Source organism: Haliotis asinina, chromosome 12, assembly GCF_037392515.1.
Source record: "Haliotis asinina isolate JCU_RB_2024 chromosome 12, JCU_Hal_asi_v2, whole genome shotgun sequence".
NCBI lineage: Eukaryota > Metazoa > Mollusca > Gastropoda > Lepetellida > Haliotidae > Haliotis > Haliotis asinina.
The window spans coordinates 3,084,300-3,104,544 of record NC_090291.1 but is presented as its reverse complement, the minus strand read 5'-3'; the positions used below and the strand labels follow the sequence as shown (position 1 = coordinate 3,104,544).

The 20,245-nt window shown below is 40.8% G+C and overlaps 1 protein-coding gene across 1 annotated transcript in view; it reads right to left on the bottom strand.

Moving 5' to 3' along the window:
- Nucleotides 1-512: 512 nt before the first annotated feature.
- Nucleotides 513-20,245, bottom strand: part of LOC137258967 (uncharacterized) — a 35,059-nt gene continuing 15,326 nt past the window's right edge. The window contains exons 2-3 of the mRNA XM_067796662.1: nucleotides 3,172-3,314; nucleotides 513-1,332 (exon numbers count right to left, since the gene is read on the bottom strand). Of these exons, the coding sequence (XP_067652763.1) occupies nucleotides 1,197-1,332; nucleotides 3,172-3,314 (279 nt within the window). The 3' untranslated portion in view covers nucleotides 513-1,196. The remainder of the gene's footprint in view (nucleotides 1,333-3,171; nucleotides 3,315-20,245) is intronic.

Here is a 20,245-nt window from a genome sequence, read left to right as displayed (position 1 = left end):
CTTGCAATGGCGCCATATGCGGGTGAAATTATAACAATGCTGATCATTAGAATGGAATCCTCACTATAAGAACGTCACTAACGCTCCATCTTAATGCACACATTACTGACACACGCATCTCCTGTGTGCCGTTATGTACTTTGGACCTTCGGTTTCCGTTAAGACCATTTTATACGTTTGGTCCATATATAGAAACATGCGACCCGTGAAGATCCGGGGTAGAATAGACCTTCAGCAACTCATGCTATCCCTTTCGTAAGTGGCTACTAATGGGATCGGGTGGTCAGGGATCTGACTTGGTGGACACATGTCATCGGTTCGCAGTTGCCCATATCGATGCTCATGCTGTTGATCACTGGCTTGTCTGGTCCAGACTCCTTTATTTGCAAACAGTCGCCATATAACTGGTGAGTGCGGCGTAAAACTAAACTCACTCATACAGAAACATACACTATCATCCGTTCCTGGAAACGGCATTCACACTTTCACATGGATACTTTTCGTTCCTGTAAACAGTATTCACACTTTCACAAGCATACTTTCCCTTCCTGTAAATAAAAGTGTCTATCTCTGTTCCTGTAAACATCATTTAGATTCAGTTGATCACATGTAGAATTATGAAGTGTCTACTTCCGTTCCTGGGAACATCATTTACATTTTCCATCCACATGTAAAATTGTGAAGTGCCCATTTTTGTTTCTGTTAACAGCATTTACATTTTCTATTCACATGTAAAATCGTGAAGTGCCTACTTCCGTTCCTGTAAACATCACATATGAACGATTTTCAAAGTTATAAGTTTTCAGACTGACATTGTACTCAGCTATATAAGTAAACCACACCCTCTCATATGAGAAGGCATCATAGTGTCAGCCAGCATGCCAGCTGCTCAATATGATAGCAATAACTCCTTTCTATGATATGGAAAGTTAAAAACTCATTGTCCTAACTGCGTACTAACAACGTTGTTTTACAAACTGTTCAAAATGTTGTATTCCATCTTACAAATAATTAGGACTGTTGTATTTCAGATTATGGAGAGTTCACACTCTTGTACTTCATATCATGGAGAGTTAAAAAAAACTGTCGTTTCAATCGAAGTCGTGACTTGTGGTGTATCGTATCACAGAACGTCGTGTATCTCGAGAAAATCACTGTTGTGCCTTGAATCCTATCGGTGATGTTGTTGTGCCCCATCATATAGACTGCTGTGGTTTCAACTGGTCGACATCGTATCTTCCCCTAGAGTTGGTCTTGGCAATGCTCTGCTGGTAACTGTACAACTGCTTCTCAAGGGCGTAATTTTCAGCTTGGAGGGCCATAATCTCTCTCCTGTAAATAGGCCAGCAAATGTTCATTTAAAACTTCGTTTATTCTCTTTGATGGTCATAAGCCCTATCAGATGTTAATGTCAACATATTAGCGAGTAAGGAGAGACGAGGGGCAAGCAAATCATTCGTATTGTGCGCAGATAATTACATCGTGTCTGGTATAACGTTTATGATGTTCTAGAGATTAGCCTACGTATTAAGTGACTTGGCCTGTGTCACAGGGATTAGCAGTATCTCTGTGCAGTTCTGCCATAAAAACACGTTCTTTCGAAAAGAGGATGACTATTTATTACAGCTGCCGTTTATCTTCAGAAGATGGGGTAACTTTGGTGTCACAGCTGCAGTTGGTATCATGTCTTTGCTACAGCTAGACTGAAGCTCACAGTTTCTAAATTTGGGGATTGCATTATTATAGCTAACTCTTCGACAAATATTATTGGAGTTCATATAAGTAGCAAGATCCATGACATGCTTTCTACATATTGCACCTGAGTAATGTTGCTGTACAAATATTTTTAGTGTCAGGATACTTCAAACAGTTCTACGTATGCTAACATTATTAACTTCATAATACTCACGGATGCATTGAAATGAATATTTCTATAGTGTTATTGTGCGCTTTATAATCGTTATATAATTATTCTGATTATGTTTGTATGTGGGTGGGTGTGAGTTTAGCCGTACGCCTCACCCTGCACCATTCCACCTATAGGGTAGCTGTGAATGCTTGCAGAATTTATACAAATATTCTGTGAAATCTGCAACATCTACTGACGTTATTCTCTATCAGTCATCAAAGAATCAGAAAAAGGACAGCGAAGCGTTCAGCGTGTGAGTGACTAAAATGTTAATGTGAGATTTGTTGAAGCTGACTGCATAACCTGAGGAATTTTAGTCTTTGCATATTTATTTTGTAGCTTACACCGATAAGATCAGGCGGACTAAGACCTGTTTGTTGGCGTTTGGCATTGATATTTGTCATCAATATTTAGTGGTTATTAGTTATGTTTGTGTGAGAGATTTCTGTAGATGACAGGCCACTCTTTAGCATAGATGGGCTTCCACATCCACCAACAGCATCTCTAAGGGAACATAACACAATCAGCGTTTTTAGTGTCATTGAAAACCTGGCGTAAAAAACTACTTGGCACTGATGAAAAATCGAAGTCTCCTGAAGCAATTCTTCCATCCATTTGAAAAGCCATTTGTAAGAGAGAGCAGGAACATGTATTTTGTGAGAGAGAGCAAGAGCATATCTTATTTTATATCTCAAACAAAGTTTTGTAACTGTCATAAAGATGTAAGAAATATTTCAGGCGGAAATGGAAAATATGTATTTTTTTGTTAGAGTAAATGATACATTTCTGTTCAGTGTTCCGAATTATACCCTTGCGTTGACTACTGAGACATATGGGTATTACGTGAATGTACTATTTGATAAGTTTAAGAACAACCGGCGCTTTCGTATTGCTATAACTCATGTTACTGTAGTTATCCTTTTTAGAGGACGTGATGAGTTTGCTTTAATATTGAGACATTAGTTACTATCAAACTTAGGAAATCTTAGAGCTAGGAAGAATAGGCAGCCTGTTGGTACATGTAGTTTGAAAATGTCTCCAACTAAATATTGATATTGATCTGAATTGATTTGTGAGACGGTTGAAATATATTCTGACATAAATGTACAGCTGAACTAAGATTACTTTCACATGCGTAAAAATAAGTTTATATCGTACAAATGCACAATGATCTAAACCATGTAACAAAAAACATTGAATTGCGTCAGTGGAGATGTGTGTAGTGTAGTGCGCAATCCCGGCGTGCGTCATCAACCACTCACCACATCTGCTGTTTGTGCAGACGCGTGACGTCATCAAGGCTGTTGTAGTTGGGAAGTACCAGCAGATGGGAGTCGATCCAGTCTATGTGGACCGTCAACTTCCGGTCTTCTGGATCCAGGAGGCTGCTGTCTGGATCCGTGAGCTGCGGAAGATAATGAATAGTCCATCATCTTTTGGACAAAGAGGGGTTTGTCTAGTGCAGTAAACAGAGGCTATGTCAGTTAACGATCATCACGGAGGAGGTAGTAGCTGATAAGTACATGGCAATACTTGAAAATATGTTTATAGGAGAACCAGAATATAATTTACTGGTCCGTTTAATCAGACTCTGTTTTTCTTTGGGTGCAAGGTCAGTATATCTACCAGTGTTCTTGTCTATGTGACTTTGGGGCAGCCTAGTGGTTAAAGCGTTTGCTAGTCACGCCAAAGACCCGGCATTGATTCCAAAGATGGGTACAATGTGTGACCGGCCCCATATTGCTGGAATATTGCTGCAAAACGACGCCAAGCCATACCACGTCACTGAGTGTTTTTTACTTTGATGTTTGAAGTGTCCCTGTTTACGAATATTCTTTCCAGTCCTTTTAGTACAGTGACTGGCTTTCTTCATCGGGAGTGGACATGTGTATAGAAGCCCAATGCTAATTATAACATTTTTGTAGTATAAAGCATTATCTCGTTTTCTTTATTTTGTTGATGATTGGGACTATTTACACGTTATTTCAATTATTTTCTTGCAACTTCGATTATTTTCTCGAAAAACTGATATTATTTCCTTGTTTCGACTGATTTGCCTTTGCTTCGACCAATCCCCCGTTACTTCGAGTATTTTCTAACTACTTCATGTTGTTGTTTTTTCAAAGTTCTGACACATCATCAATCTCTTTAAAGCTTTGACTCAGGCCGTTTGACGTTTAAGGCAAAAAGTTGGTTAAAATATACCATAATACATCATCGAATATAAAAAATGACACCAGGTGTTCACGAAAATCACTGTTAATATGTACAAATATTGGCACCTGAACCATGTGGTTGATATTGTTACGAGAGTGTATTATCTGTAAATTGTGAAATTGATTATGTGATAATTATTATTGGGTCACAATGTTAAATGTTTTGGGTGATTGTCGTTATGGATCGCATTTTGTATCATAAATGTTCAGTGGTTTCGTACTTTCGCAACAGGCTTTAACGTTGCGTTTTAGAGTTACCTCTCCTTGAGTATGCGTTTTTATTTATTTAGTTGTGCGTACTTCCGGAAGACTGCGAAAAGGTTCTAAGTTAATGGCGATGGTCGTATTGTACCCGAATGTTCAGGAATCAGTGACTTTGTATAAAGGCTGGCTGTCGTGCTGACGACACCGACACACACAGATTAACTGGAGTAAATATATCTGCCTGCCTCTCTGTCAGCGCTTGACCTACATAACCGCCGCCGTGTTACATTCAGTATAACTTTTTCTCACTCTGAAGCAAAGACGTTGTTTAGTTGATATTATATTTGTTACCAAATATTTCAGATTTGACTCAGGTGCATTGTACATGAAACCTCTATTGCGATCTGCTCAATACAAAAATATTGAATGTTTTAGACTTGACTGTGTTATATGTTACTAGTTCTGGGAAAATGTCTTACACCCTTTGTCATGGCAAATTTTTAACCGTAAGAATATAGATGTATACTTAAGTAGACAAACTTTTATTGAAATATTTAGATTTTGAATCTTGCAGCTATTTTGGATATGTGACGTTCTTTACAAAGGCATGTGTCACTCGTGTGTCACAAGGCCATAATCACGTGACTATATCCATGAATGTAGCACAACAGCTGGACATACAATATGTGCCACTTACGTCTTAATCAATACCCTGCCACGGTAATTAAGACTGGGAATAAAATACAGAGAGTATGCAAGTCCATTCGTTTACAGCAAATGCGTACATTCTTTGTCCAACTTGGCGGATGTCCTTCACATACGATGAGGATCTTCAGCAAAACAATAGGACCATTTGTGTTGATGTGCTTTAACATGATTCTGAGAAGGTATTAACGGGTTCAATTGTAAGGTTGTTGGGTTGTGCCACTGGGTGCAATTGATTACAAGAGTCGACTGGTTCACTTTACCTGGAAACTATGGAAACGGTTTACATTGTAATTACCATTTTACAACATTTCTGAGAAAACATGTCCACCGGGGATACATGAAGTATATCACTTTGTTTTCATCGACACCAAGAAATTCTTAAAACATTACAAACTGCCTCCTCTAAAATATCAATACTGATAAAGAGTGCTCCATTGCTCTATATTGGAAGGTGGTGTCGCTGAGCTACAAAAACTTTATATAAAATGGATTGGAACAACTGATGTAATTTGTACACCACATTGATACACTGATACACATAAAGAACATGGCCTCTGCTCTGGAGAGACAGTGTCTATCAGACAGTCCTCAGATACAACATGTCTGAAGCATTTTCTGTACTGCTTCTGTATCTGTGATATATTACCCGAATATAATGCTGCATCTAAAACAATAAGATCTTTATTTGTAACTGAGCGGCAAGTGGTCTGTTTATTCCTACAAACACAGCTGTAGCCGCTTCAGGATCGATAATTCTCCTGATCTTCTCGGGCGTTGGTGAGATTACCAGGATACGAACAGGCTTAGCAGACGTAATGACAAAGAGTCGCGAATCGAGGCCTATCGCACTTGCCAACTCAGCTAATGAGCCAACCCATTCAAAGTGCACTAGAAGCGATCAGCATTCATCAAGGATGTCGTATGGCAATGAACTGACACGTAATGCCAGTGCATGTACTCTTGGACGTAGGTCATAAGGTAGGTCACACTGGCCTCATTGCCTGGGGTTAATATGGTCACTAAATGTGATGCTATCGACAGCCTTTTTCAAAGACCCTCGCAGCGCAGCCACAGGATCGAAATACGAAATTTACAAATGTATGCCGTTTCAACACATCATGCGACGAATGTATTACACTTAAGATCTCTGTATTTAGCGTATCTTTAAAACCAGCATCCAACAGAAAATAACCAAAAGACGAGATCCAAAAAATGAGACGCAAAATGTTTCGCCACTATTTGTCCGTGATACCTCAAAAACAGATAGCTTTTGATTGCTTGGTATATGACAAAATGATTGAATTTGAGGTTTTTATTATTATATAAACGGAAGTGATATGCAGAAACATTCTAGCTTATATTTTATTGACACAAACAAATAGGAGTTATGGCGACAATTTATTGCTCTGTTTATACTCATAATTGTATGCTTCAAGTCTAAAATTTCAATGCGATCAGCTGTTTGGCAGCCATATTTAATCAATCAATCAATCAATCAATTTAGTGATATCATCCACTGAGTGAGTGAGTGAGTGAGTGAGTGAGTGGGAATTCTCACCCGTGAAAATCTGGGTTAGACTGTACCTTCAGTAACCCAAGCTTGTATACGTAAGAGACGTATAACGAGATCGGGTGGTCACGCTTGGTGATTATGTTGACACATGTCATCGTATTCCAGTAGATCACTGCTTACGATGATCACTGGATTGTCTGGTTCAGACTCGATTATTTACAGATCGGCGTCATATAGCTGGGATAATGCTGAGTGCGGAGTACAACTTAACTCACTCACTCAGTGTAAGTATTCCTCACGGCTGAGTTCCTTCAGATGGCAGCTAGTCCAGATCGTAATAATCCGAACAGGTCGTAGACTAGATAACTGATTTAATTTCATACAGTATCGACTTCATATTTTAGAAGATCCGATCCGAAGATCCTGTGGCCCATGCTTGTCATAAGATACGACTGTCGGGATCGGGTGGTCAGGCTCGCTGCGTAGGAATTGTGCAAACCGATGCTCACACTGTCGATCACTGGATTGTCTGTTCCAGATTAGTGTATATACAGACCGAAGCGGTAAAGCTGCAACATGCCTGAGTGCTGCGTAAAATTAAACCACTTATTCACTCACATTTTAGAAATTTCAGAAAAAAAACTGTCCAAGGGCTGAGAAATAGTGATAAAAGAATATTATCCTCCCAAACCGGAAGCTCCGACGAGGTGGCAAATAACGGCAGTTTTCATCAATATTCAGAATGCATACGTCACCGACGTTTCGCATTGAGATGTGTCCCTTTTGGTGTTTGTCATCCAGTCGTAAAGAGTGATTGCCACAATGGAAGGGACAATTTATCAGACCAAGTTCATTTATAATACAATACGAGGTGATCAATAGTTTATTTATCCCGCTTGTCTTACAAGGTTCTGCTAGATAGATCGTTGTATATTCTATAATCGTTCAAACAGTACCTAAGCCATGCAAATGTTTATCATTCATTTTGTTATAACATGTCCACGGATGCATTACTGTTTTTTTCACTTCAGATGTTCAAAATTCTTAAATTAACGAAATAAATAGCTATGTGTGGTTAAAAGATTATGATGTTGTTATGGTAAGGGGAAGTACTTATGGAATATTCGTTCAGACCATACTAATTATGGAAGACCAAAGCCTATGGCGAGACCATAACATGCAGGCTTTTCAAATGAGGTGCTGAACCCTGTGACGTGGTATATGTTATTATTTAAGTTCGATGTTTCACCTACCTAAAACATTACCTAAACATTATATCAACATAACATCTACATGCAATTGCACCTAAAGATAGCACACACACACACACACACACACACACACACACACACACACACACGCGCGCGCGCACACACACACACACACACGCACACTCGCTACGCTCACTCATAAACACATGCGTTAAAACAGTATGTATTTATGTATTTGATGGTTGAACCCTACTGAAAGCACGTCTTTTGGTTAATTGTTCCAAGATTGTAAAGCTAGTGCACTGGTTAATATTCCCAACAGGTTCTCAACTGCAAATAATCTTTGTTAGAAGTTACATAATCAAACTTCCATCACAAATGTACACAACTACTGCATCTCAAACATTAATTCACAGATCTGCCTTTCTGTCGGTATGTTCACATACTTCAGCCATTACTGCCCCATCCTACCCTAGTCAACGGCTGGACCAAGCAGACAACGGTCCTACATGATAAAGCTAATGCGACAAAAGCAATAAATCACATTTCCCTTGAGACATGTGTAAAGCAATATTCATAATTGTATTTCTTTCACATATGAAATACATCGGATTCCATGTATGGAAGCGGCACAAATGAAATACACAGTTCAACTGCAAAGCCAATACCGGCAGAACAAGTTCATTAAGTTAGTTTGTGCTGTCGCGACCTCATGACTGCCATCGTGCATCTACTAAGGAATGTATTTTATAATGCGTTCATATCGTGATAATCAATGTATAGTGTCTAAACTTCAAGCAAAATACATTCTGCAAAGTAATTGGCAGTCAAACCTTGGTGAGATGTGTACTTTATGTTATTACTAAAGCTACGCTATCTCGCCTTCCAGCATGTTTTTAAGGATGGATACGACAATACGCATGACCCTTGCGTGCTTGTAGAGCTGCGGTAAAACCCGCTTGGAATTCTTCGTGGTCCTGCACATCACTTGTCATCCTACCTCACACATAAATGTTTTTTTTCTGAATGGCGGGGCGCTCTTCTAATACTTTCAATGTACCCGCTTTCTTGTAAACGAGTAACATTTCTATATACCCTGCTTGGAATGCCGGACTCAGTTGGTGGCAGTAATTTGTTATCTCGAATCACATTGAATCACGTATGATGTACGGAAATTACCGAATCTTGCGAATGCAAATCGATGAAAGGGAGATAACTCTAAATCTGCCTTTCTTTTTATCTGCAAAATATAACGATAGCCACAAAAGGATTTGTGCTCGTGCTTCAAACAATTCAGAATTGATATTGATTTGTTTGGTGAGATAAATATGTTGTTCACTGGTTCCTCAGAGCCCATGGGTTGATGTACTCTTGAAGTTTGTTTCTGTTCATAAACAAGCATCAAGGGTACATCGATCCATGTCTCCCTCGAGACCCGTACACTACTTACATTGCCTGTGGGTTGTGTAGACTAAGTGTCTACCTACTCTATCCTACCCTCTATGCCTACATCTGTTCAGCTATGCTGACGTGTCTCCACAGCCCCTGCTTCTCATGTGCACAAGCCAAGACATCGTATTCTTATTAAATCTTATTGAAGATTAGGTTTTGAAGTATTTTTCATTCCAGTGACAGCTGAAATAAAGTGATTCCATAGATGTATCATGCTCTATACACTATTTTCTTGTTAAACAGCTATAACTGTATGAAAACGCACTGGTATTTAAAAGTAGTTACATGCAACAGATTCTGGGACATTTGTTACTAAGAGAGTGTAATCCTAAATATACCATATGACGCAATGAACTACTTTCTGAATGGCATTGTGTGTTCACAGCTGTCGGCCGTTGGAATCGTTTCAGTTTACTCTCATCAGAGTGGTTACACCAACTCCATGGTCTACATTTGTCCGACCTTCAGTTTTAGTGGAACCCACGAAAACTGAGCTGATTGCGCGAGTAGGTGACTGAGCGTTAGACTCCTAGATGGGAGTCAGCATCACAAAACTACAAGCTGCTCTTTACTAAGAACATGTAATCATAGATATAACATGTCATCATAGATATAACATGTCATCATAGATATAACATGTCATCATAGATATAACATATCATCATAGATATAACATGTCATCATAGATATAACATGTTACGCGCATAAAAGTAATTAAAATCATTACTTCATGACGTTTGTTGGCACAGTAGCTTCAGAAAATGCACCTAAACCAGCGGCCCCAAAATGCCACTAAAATACAAACCACTGTAAAATTGTCCAAATAATTGTCACTTGGGTTTTTTTAAAGCTAAAAATACATATCTCGACCACATCATAATATATTCCCAGTAAACATTTGCACTTGCAATTCGTATTTTGTGAAAAAAAAAGAATTTACTCGAATAAAAAGGAAACTGTGCACAAGGTTACCGGAATCAAATTCGGGTATAAAAGCTAACCAGGTTTATTCTCTTACATCATTTTTATCGACTGACAAATAGGGACATGCCTCGGTTAACACCAGTGCAGAGGGAGAAAGCAATCGGTTTGTTACAGACTGAACAGACACAAGAGCATGTGGTTAGGGTCATGGGACCCTGCAAACCCACAATAGGAAGATTTGTCACACGTCTACGACAGACTGGCATTACATACAGAAACATGAGTCTCATTAATCTATGCAGACAGTGTTTTCGGCCGATCGGAATTTTCTTGAGTGAAAATGAAAATAAACACCACAAACAACTCTGGCTACACTGAATTCCAATTCCTTGTTTCATAAGACAATGTTGTTTCAAATGCATTTTAATTCTAAACATTAATTACACGGTATTTCTATGTTTTATGTTGAGGTTTAGGCCGCGCTCCTTAACTGAGAAATGATTCACAATGCATCTGGCTCATTGGTTACACCTGGGTTTTTTTCGCGCTTATTTAGTGTAGTAAATGTCTGTAACGCACAATGAGATTGATATATCAATTCCGTACCAGACCCCCAATGTTTCAAAGCGACAGAGATATACGTGATTTCCAGGTTTCTGTTTGTCAGAGCTCGCTGTACGGCGTGTTTGCAAGGATTAGAAGGAGCGAGGCGTTGCAAGATACACATGATTAGACGTGTCAGATCATATTGATTATAATATTTATGCATCCAGCTAAATGAATTAGGCTGTAATGTCTGGACTGGTTACCACGCTATGTTGCGCTACTGGACGGAACCCACTTCACAGGAACCGAGACTTGTGTAATCGGTGTTTTGACTTATGCATGCAGGCCAAAGAGTGATAGGCTGAAGATCTCTATCCAACATGAAGACCGGTATTTAAGGGTGTTGCGTTTGGGGAACCGATGCGTCACTATGGCGTCATCAAGTGTCAACAACGTTGGACATCCAGTCAGCAGACATAGAGCGACTTCGCATTCATGGTCTCTGTGCCGATCCGACTTTTTAAGGGCATGACATTGACCTGCAAACACTGACGTGCCAGATTGAGATGAACCAAGACTGTGCCACACTGGCAGCAACGAAGCTGGTGAAGACTGAAATTTTGTGACGAAAGCAAGTTCTAGCGCTTCAAGAGCTGTCCCCATTTGAACACCTTTGGGACAGCTCTTGAAAGTGTTTACATAACTGGGACGTCGAATTTGGAAACGCCAAAATCAGTCACTGTCGTGGAACCCTTTGGGGGCTGCTCTGCTGACGGAATGGCGTCGGACCCCTAATAAAGACGTAAGAAGTCTCATCTATTCAGTTCAACCCCGGGTTCGGCCCTGCAACCTTGCTAGAGGTGGCTACAACCGGCATTGAACAATATGTGCTGCCCAGAAAATGGTAAAAGCTTCCAGACGATTCTGTATTGGTTATCGAATTCTGGATAAGGCACCTCAGTATCGTTTTGTTTTCGACCAGAAAATTAGTTGGTGGCGTTTCCTTTGGACGCTAGTTTAGTTACCAAATGTGTGTATGAAATGCTCTGGAGACTAAAATGTTCAACTGGTATGCCATTGATACACAGGCCTGGTTTTCGGAAACTTCGGGAAAAAATGTTCAAATAAGATTTAGGCATCAAGAAACAAATATGTTGTGATGTTACAAGGAGATTTTACTCGGCCAGGTCTGGTCATGGTTTCCACCAAGCCGAATACTCACCGACATTGGCCTCCTTGGTCATGTGCCTCTTATGTCACTCTAGGTCTGTATTAAAAGTGCTACTCGGAAACTCATCAGTGTTAAGTATACACGATAACTAGAAGCAATATTATCTCGGACACTCAACACAGTCTCTGAAGACCCGTGAAGATCCGGCTTCTTTTGTAACCAACGCTTGTCGTAAAAGACGACTAATGGGATAGGGTGGTCAGACTCTCTGAGTTGGTTTGCGTTGCTCGATGCTCATGCTGATTATCACTGGATTGTCTCGTCTGGCCTCGATTATTTACCTATCGTCGCCATATATTTGGAATATTGCTGAACTCATTCACTCACAGTCCCAGCCGAATATTTCTGGACTACTGCATGGTGAACATGAAACACAAGAATCTGGTGAGAGGCTGTGGATGGTATCTACTTACAAGTTGACAGAAACGATGGTTGTTGCTGTGATCACCATGATCAGATACGGCCATGTGTGACATTGGAGCAACGAGCAATAAGTAGTCCTAGTGACAACATAAACTACCACCATCATGATCAGATACGGCCATGTGTGATATTGGAGCAACGGGGAATAAGTAGTCCCAATGACGACAGAACTACCATCACCATGATCAGATACGGCCATGTGTGACATTGGAGCAACGGGGAATCAGGAGTCCTAGTGACGACAGAACTACCATCACCATGATCAGATACGGCCATGTGTGACATTGGAGCAACGAGCAATAAGTAGTCCCAATGACGACAGAACTACCATCACCATGATCAGATACGGCCATGTGTGACATTGGAGCAACGAGCAATAAGTGGTCCCAATGACGACAGAACTACCATCACCATGATCAGATACGGCCATGTGTGACATTGGAGCAACGAGCAATAAGTAGTCCTAGTGACAACATAAACTACCACCATCATGATCAGATACAGCCATGTGTGACATTGGAGCAACGAGCAATAAGTAGTCCTAGTGACGACAGAACTACCATCACCATGATCAGATACAGCCATGGGTGACATTGGAGCAACGGGGAATCAGTAGTCCCAATGACGACAGAACTACCATCACCATGATCAGATACAGCCATGTGTGACATTGGAGCAACGAGCAATAAGTAGTCCTAGTGACAACATAAACTATCAATACCATGATCAGATACAGCCATGTGTGACATTGGAGCAACGAGCAATAAGTAGTCCTAGTGACAACATAAACTACCACCATCATGATCAGATACAGCCATGTGTGACATTGGAGCAACGGGGAATCAGTAGTCCCAATGACGACGGAACTACCATCACCATGATCAGATACAGCCATGTGTGACATTGGAGCAACGAGCAATCAGTAGTCCCAATGACGACAGAACTACCATCACCATGATCAGATACAGCCATGTGTGACATTGGAGCAACGAGCAATCAGTAGTCCTAGTGACTACAGAACTACCATCACCATGATCAGATACAGCCTTGTGTGACAATGGAGCAACAGGGAACCTGCATAACAGTACACAATGTAAACACTTACCTTGACCCACATCCCCATTCAATATTGACCTCCGACATAGTTTACTAGTAATATTTATTCTGTGTCAACACGATCAACCAACACCGGTAGCAAGTTCACGCGATCAATAGAAGACAGGCAAACGGCGATTAATTGCCTCCTGAGAGTTGGCAAAGGATACCGACGATATTGCTATCTCTACCCTATGGAAATACTATTTCATTAGCTGAAATGATTGACTCAGCGTCATCAATGATTCGATTATTTGCTTGAGGACGATATTCAAATTGTACTGGTCCTGTGTCAAATGATATCAGCATTAGATAGCATTACATATAGGAATGTATGGAAAATGGTTTCATTTCCACAGGACACTTCACTGTTATGCACTGGAGAGATTTGGCCACTGCTGTGACGGTGTCTCATGTCTCCACAGCGCTGTAAGAACCAGCAGATGCGGTCTTTGGTGTTTGCAGTTCACAATGTTTGAAGTATAAGCGGACGTGCTCTTTCAATGAATAGTTAAGTGCGTGCCATACAGCCCTTGTTCACAAGTTCTTTGATCACAGGTTGCAGGCCTAATTACAACCTTCAAACAAACTTATTGGGAACCTTTGAAGAATATTACAAATATAGCCCGTCTGCAATAAACAGTCTTATGCATTTCGTGTGTGCCTTTTGGTGGACTACTGACTTACCTTTACACGTTTGTGTAACCGGTATCGCGGGTGGGTTTTGATACGCTCACCTTTTCATAAATACCGAGCATGAGCATTAGACGGCAATGATGGAAAGATATCATTCTCATGTGGTAGTGGAAAACTGCTATCGACTCGCTTCAAGACAGGGATTTCTTATCAACATGGAAAGGTTTTGGTCGCTTTTATTCTAAACGACCACAGTGGTCTATGGGTTTATATGAAGCGTTTAGTGTTATAACAACGACCGCCGTCAATGTTTGGCGGTAATACTAAGAGTATTATATTGTTCCTGGCTGAAGTTAATAAAAATCTATCAGTTTCCATCTTAGCTTATTGGCAGTTTGGGCAATCATGATGACACAAAGGGGTTATGGCCGTATTCTGTTCAATATCATATTTGATCCAACAATCAGCAGGTCACCAGAGAAACCTGTGGTGAAATTGCCTGCAAGAATTGCCAGTGTATTAGCCTATGGCGAACAGACGCTTTTGGTCGATAGGTAATTTATTGTGACAACTAAAGTCACTATTCCTGCTCTACAACTGGAACTAACGGGATCATCAATGTTAAAGGTCAAGCTATTTATTTCCGCAACGTTTCACATCATGTTCCAAGAGAATGGGTCGTGCCCTCTGAAATTAGTTTCTATTGTTATCAATGTTTCTTCAGCTTTTGTTAACCGAAAGTTATACAGACGTTCGTCCAGTAACGCTTATTGAGAAAATCTTTCATTGATTGACATACCTTATTAAAACGATGGATCGCATAACTAAAACACCTGTGTGGACTCACCCTTGTCGCTTTTGATTGCGTCCAACGATCTAGTCTCCAGACGAAAACGACTTCGTTCAAAAAAATCTTTTTTCATAGTAACTTGAGGAGGTGGCTACAATCATATGCCTTCACTATGCGGAAGTTCATTTTGGCTCATGAAGCACAAGAAGTTCTGTGTTGGAGTTCATCCTGCCAGAAACATGTCTCCTTAAATGGACTTATTGGGCCCCGTGAAGATCCAGGTTAGAATTGGTCTTTAGCAACCCATGTTTGTCGAAAAAGGCGATTAACGGGATTGGTTGGTCACATTTGGTTGGCACATGTTATGACATGTTGCTCAATCCTCAGTCTATTGTCCAGTAGACGGTATGGTCTAGACTCCATTTACAGAACGCCATCATCTACCTGTAATATGCTGAGTAGGGCGTTAAACAACAAAACAACCTATTGGGCCCAAAATGCACAGAAGGAAGGTTTGACAAAAGAGAATTAAACAGTTAAGCGGAAGGTGTGTTCAGTAGCGAAATAGTAATTATCATGATCCTCATCTCTGCTGCTAAACGTCCAGAAGGTGATTTTCAGAAGTGATGGTTCGTCTGCTCGATCTGATAGAGGTGAACACCGAACTGTTTGACGGCATTACCCAAGCACGGGGTGAGAGTATTAAGAAATTGACTCCGAGGAAAGAGACTCTTCGTTTCCTCAACTAATCTACACTAATGGTTCTGAGAGACCATTATGTACATGTCCCGCCGCGTCAGGTCTTTACAGGGCGGTCAGGTCTTTACAGGGCGGATGTGATGTGCCTGAGACCAGAGTATGGAGAAGACGCTGTCAAACACCAAGCTGCAGAATTCAGTAACACTTGTCAGTTTGGCATCTTTCTCCTCGGGATTATCTCGCGTCCATTAGAAGTGGCAAGCGATCCCTGACGCCCAGTGGATGTCAGCATAGACCACGTGGGCTTTAGAAGCGATAGTAAATGACAAAAACATACAAAAGTCAGTCCTGGGTAATCGTAATCTCGTCCTGGTCAATTTCCGTGTATAATGATTTCTGCTGAAGCACTTAAACACAGACGTGAGAGAACGACAAGACGGCTGACTGATGAAAGCAAAGCAAAGTAACACTCCTTGGGCTCCTTTCGGGTCTAAGGTAACCTTAGTGCAGTGTTGAAGAATGGGAGTTATGGTTAACTTCAGTAAGTGTTGCTTTGTGAAAGGAGCCCCTTGTCTCTAAGTGGATCAGGGGTGGTGTTGGGGGGGGGGGTAGCCTGGTGGTTGAAACTGTAGCTAATTACGACCGTTCGATTACCTATTTGGGTAAAACGTGTGAAGCCAATTTCTGGAGTCACCCGAGGTGATATTGCTGGGATATTGTTCACACCCACGTAAATTCAAACCCACTCACTAAAAATGGATTTTTTAAAAATGAGACAGAGATTTAAGTTAGTGAGTTTGGTAAAATTGCTATTTGTTGTTTAACGATTAATTATTTGTATAACTAATCTCGACCAGGCAATCAAGCGATTGATATCATAAGCGTCGTTCAAAGTAAACTGAGATACGATTATATGTTCTCAACTACCTATCCAAGTCTGACACTCCATTAAGCCACCCCATTCCAGAAGCATGTGTTCTTGGAGACCCTGATTCCCCATCCATAAGTGCAAAATATATAAAGGATAATGTTTTTGGACATCAGACACAAACCTGAAACGTGTCTGAAGACATTTAGCACGTCCCTGTAGCAGTATCTTAAGTCTCAAAATAGTCCCCCGCAAAGCAAATTATCGGTAAATTCTGCAAAGTCTGTCGGCGTTGTTCTCCGTCGGGCATCAAAGCAACCAGTAACGAGAGAGTGTAACGATCCTCATGAAAGGAACTGAAATGTTAATTTGAGATTTATTGAATCTGGCTGCATAACCCAAGAAGATGAAGAAGTGTAACTCAGACACGATGGCCGCCATGAACCATGTCAGTTTGTCCGTCCTACTAGCTCCACTACAGCTTGTCCGTTCTACTAGCTCCACTACAGCTTGTCCGTCCTACTAGCTCCACTACAGCTTGTCCGTCCTATTAGCTCCACTACAGCTTGTCCGTCCTATTAGCTCCACTACCGCTTGTCCGTCCTATTAGCTCCACTAGTTTGTCCGTCCTACTAGCTCCACTACAGCTTGTCCGTCCTACTAGCTCCACTACAGTTTGTCCTACTACCTCCACTACAGCTTGTCCGTCCTACTACCTCCACTACAGCTTGTCCGTCCTATTAGCTCCACTAGTTTGTCCGTCCTACCAACTCCACTACAGCTTGTCCGTCCTACCAGCTCCACTACAGTTTGTCCTACCAGCTCCACTACAGCTTGTCCGTCCAACTAGCTCCACTACAGTTTGTCCTACCAGCTCCACTACAGCTTGTCCGTCCAACTAGCTCCACTACAGCTTGTCCGTCCTACTACCTCCACTACAGCTTGTCCGTCCTACCGGCTCCACTAGTCCCTTATACGAAAACCCTGTGTCGAAGCCTTTGAATCTCCGTGGGATTGAGGCTAATGAGGGTGATATTTGAAGATATTATATATTCACGTCGTTAAATAAGCCCAGTTCCAGAAGAGAGCTCTGTGTTCTATTCGCCAACTTTAAACAGTTTAACTTCGATACTGTGTATTCCTGTTGGATAAACAGGTATCTGAAACTAACGCCGGGTGGGTTAGTTGACATACACAGAAAATATAAACGATCTGTAGATAGTGAAAACTTTAAGACTTGTTAAATTTCCCTACTGACTGAAGCATGTAACTTCCATCTACCTTCCTCATCATACGATAAACCAAACGCAACCTCCTATCTACAAATCCTCAACCCAGCAACACCCGTCCCTACACTATATTTGCCCCTGTGAGCCATTATATCCAACATGGATCTCCACAAATCTTCAGGTAGAACAAAGAACACCCGATACTTTATTGATGACAACTTATTTATTATTTTATGATGCTACGTTTCGGTATAATCTCTTGTACCGTTGACAAGGTAGGATAACAAAGTTAAATGCCAGTTATTACTGCCCAGTCTGTCTCACATCGATCTGTCGTTTTGACCTAAAAGCTCAGACTTTGATGTTCTAGCTGAAACTGAAACTCTTTAAATTAGATGGGAAAGAAAAGAAGATAACGTCAACGTTGGCATAGACAGAAAATAGAAACGATCCGTAGGTTGTGAAGATGCACCTCAAAGAGTGCTGACATCAGCAAAATTGCCTCAATCCTGCCCAGAAAACAAATATAAGCATTGAAAATTCATAAAATATATAATTATGTTTACCTTTTTTTGTACATCCTACAAATCTGGAATTTCTTAGTAAAGGCCGTAAATAGATCCCCGTGAGATATATTAATGAACTCAGCCTGGCACACAGCGGTATTTGTCAGATCAGTCGTGTTTTACGTTTCAAAATTACTTTCATGTCATTTCCACACTCAGCGTCAGTCCTTGACTGATAAAAATCCTTTATGTATTTTTGTAACTGCCAGAGGCACAAAGTGATTGAAACAGCATGATTAAAGTTGGAAAGATTTAATTGTGCACCGTTGCACGAAGAAGTGACGCCAACCCTCATATGTGGCAGATTCGTTCTATATCAGCACGTCTCAGTATCCATGCAGCGCTTTTGCGTGCCTAGAGTTAGCGACTAAATAATAAATATCACATATCAGAAATGTAGAAATAACGTAAAGTGATGTCCTTATTAACGAATATACACTGAAGTTTAAAAGATGGCATATATTTGGTGTTTTAAGATAATTTTCTGAAAAACATCAACATAAATAGCTTGAAATGTGCTTTGATTATAAAATGCAAGTAAAAAACATTCAAACATGTTGTTCTTGTTGCCAAAACACCACTGATATAGTACAAATTTGCGGCGTTGCTAGAGTGATATTCCTGCCCCAACGTAAGCGATTCAGTCGATGGTGGCAGGTTAACGGCGTAGGCTTAATTGGAAGCAGATTCGGATGTCCACAGCACGAAGTCGTCAAAACACTGTGTTCCTGCTGAGGCGGTGTGAAATTATGCAGATGGTGAATGCACATACAATGGACATCCTGTGGGTGGTCACTCTCGGCCTTCAGGTGACCGCCAGAAGCATGGTCAGTCTGGTTGATGTGTCTCATCACTCTAATCATGGTCTGCCTTGTACAGTTGAGTGAGTGAGTGAGTTTTACGCCGCACCCAGCAATACTCCAGCAATATGGCGGCGATCTGTAAATAATCGTGTGTGGACCAGTCAGTCCAGCGATCAACAGCATGAGCATCGATCTGCACAATTAGGAACCCATGACATGTGTCAACCAAGTCAGCGAGCCTGACCACCCGATCCCGTTAGTCGCCTCTTACGACAAGCACAGTCTCCTTTTATGGCAAGCATGGGATACTGAAGGCCTACTCTACACCGGGATCTTCACGGGTCCTTGTACGTACTGACGGTTCAATGGCTCGTTTCCCTCTCCCTGCTGACAATCTTGGCATGTTGATGTGTGGTATACAGCGATCTACACCACTGTCTTTTAACCTGACGGTGCATACACATGCACGTGAAACTCAATACAATAATTATTTTCATGATGTTCCTCTTATAGGACTATAGGGAAATCTGTGATGTTTGGTATAGTATACACGATGTTTGTGACAGGCAACGCAATTTCTAAAATATTTAACTAGGGGTTTGATTGGTTTCTTCAGTAACAATACTGAAAAAGCATCAGATGTGAGCCTTCGTTGCGGTAACGCTGTTTTCCAGCGTATTATCATTTGCAGAAGTCCGAGGTCTTTCATTAAGTGCAAATGGGTTAAACGTTTATTTAAATAAGGATAAGAACAACGACATCGGTTTTGAAGCATTTTACTATTTTCATTCGTAATTGTTGTAATTTATGGTAAATTGTTATGGTTGGCACAGGTAAGAAAGTGCATAACGGCACAGATACATGTGGGTCAGAAATATCCACAATAATGAACCCAAGTTTAATAGAGCCGTAAGTGATTGAACAACAACAGCTGAGCTACTTATGACGTCACATAACAATGGGCTTGGTAATGGCCAGTCGTCAAGCATTTTGCGGGCATTATCATGTTTCAGTGGCCCGTTTATTTCTGATAACGTGTGGTCGTTTTAGTGATAATTTCACCCATCTTAGCTATTATACGACGCTGTACATAACGACCGTAACGAGGCTCTCAAAGAAAAAGTATGTTCACGAAGACAAGTGTCATGGTTGATCACTATACCATGACTCGTTGAATTGGCATGCAATGCTAATGTTGGCACTTGTGTTCATTTTTTTCGAT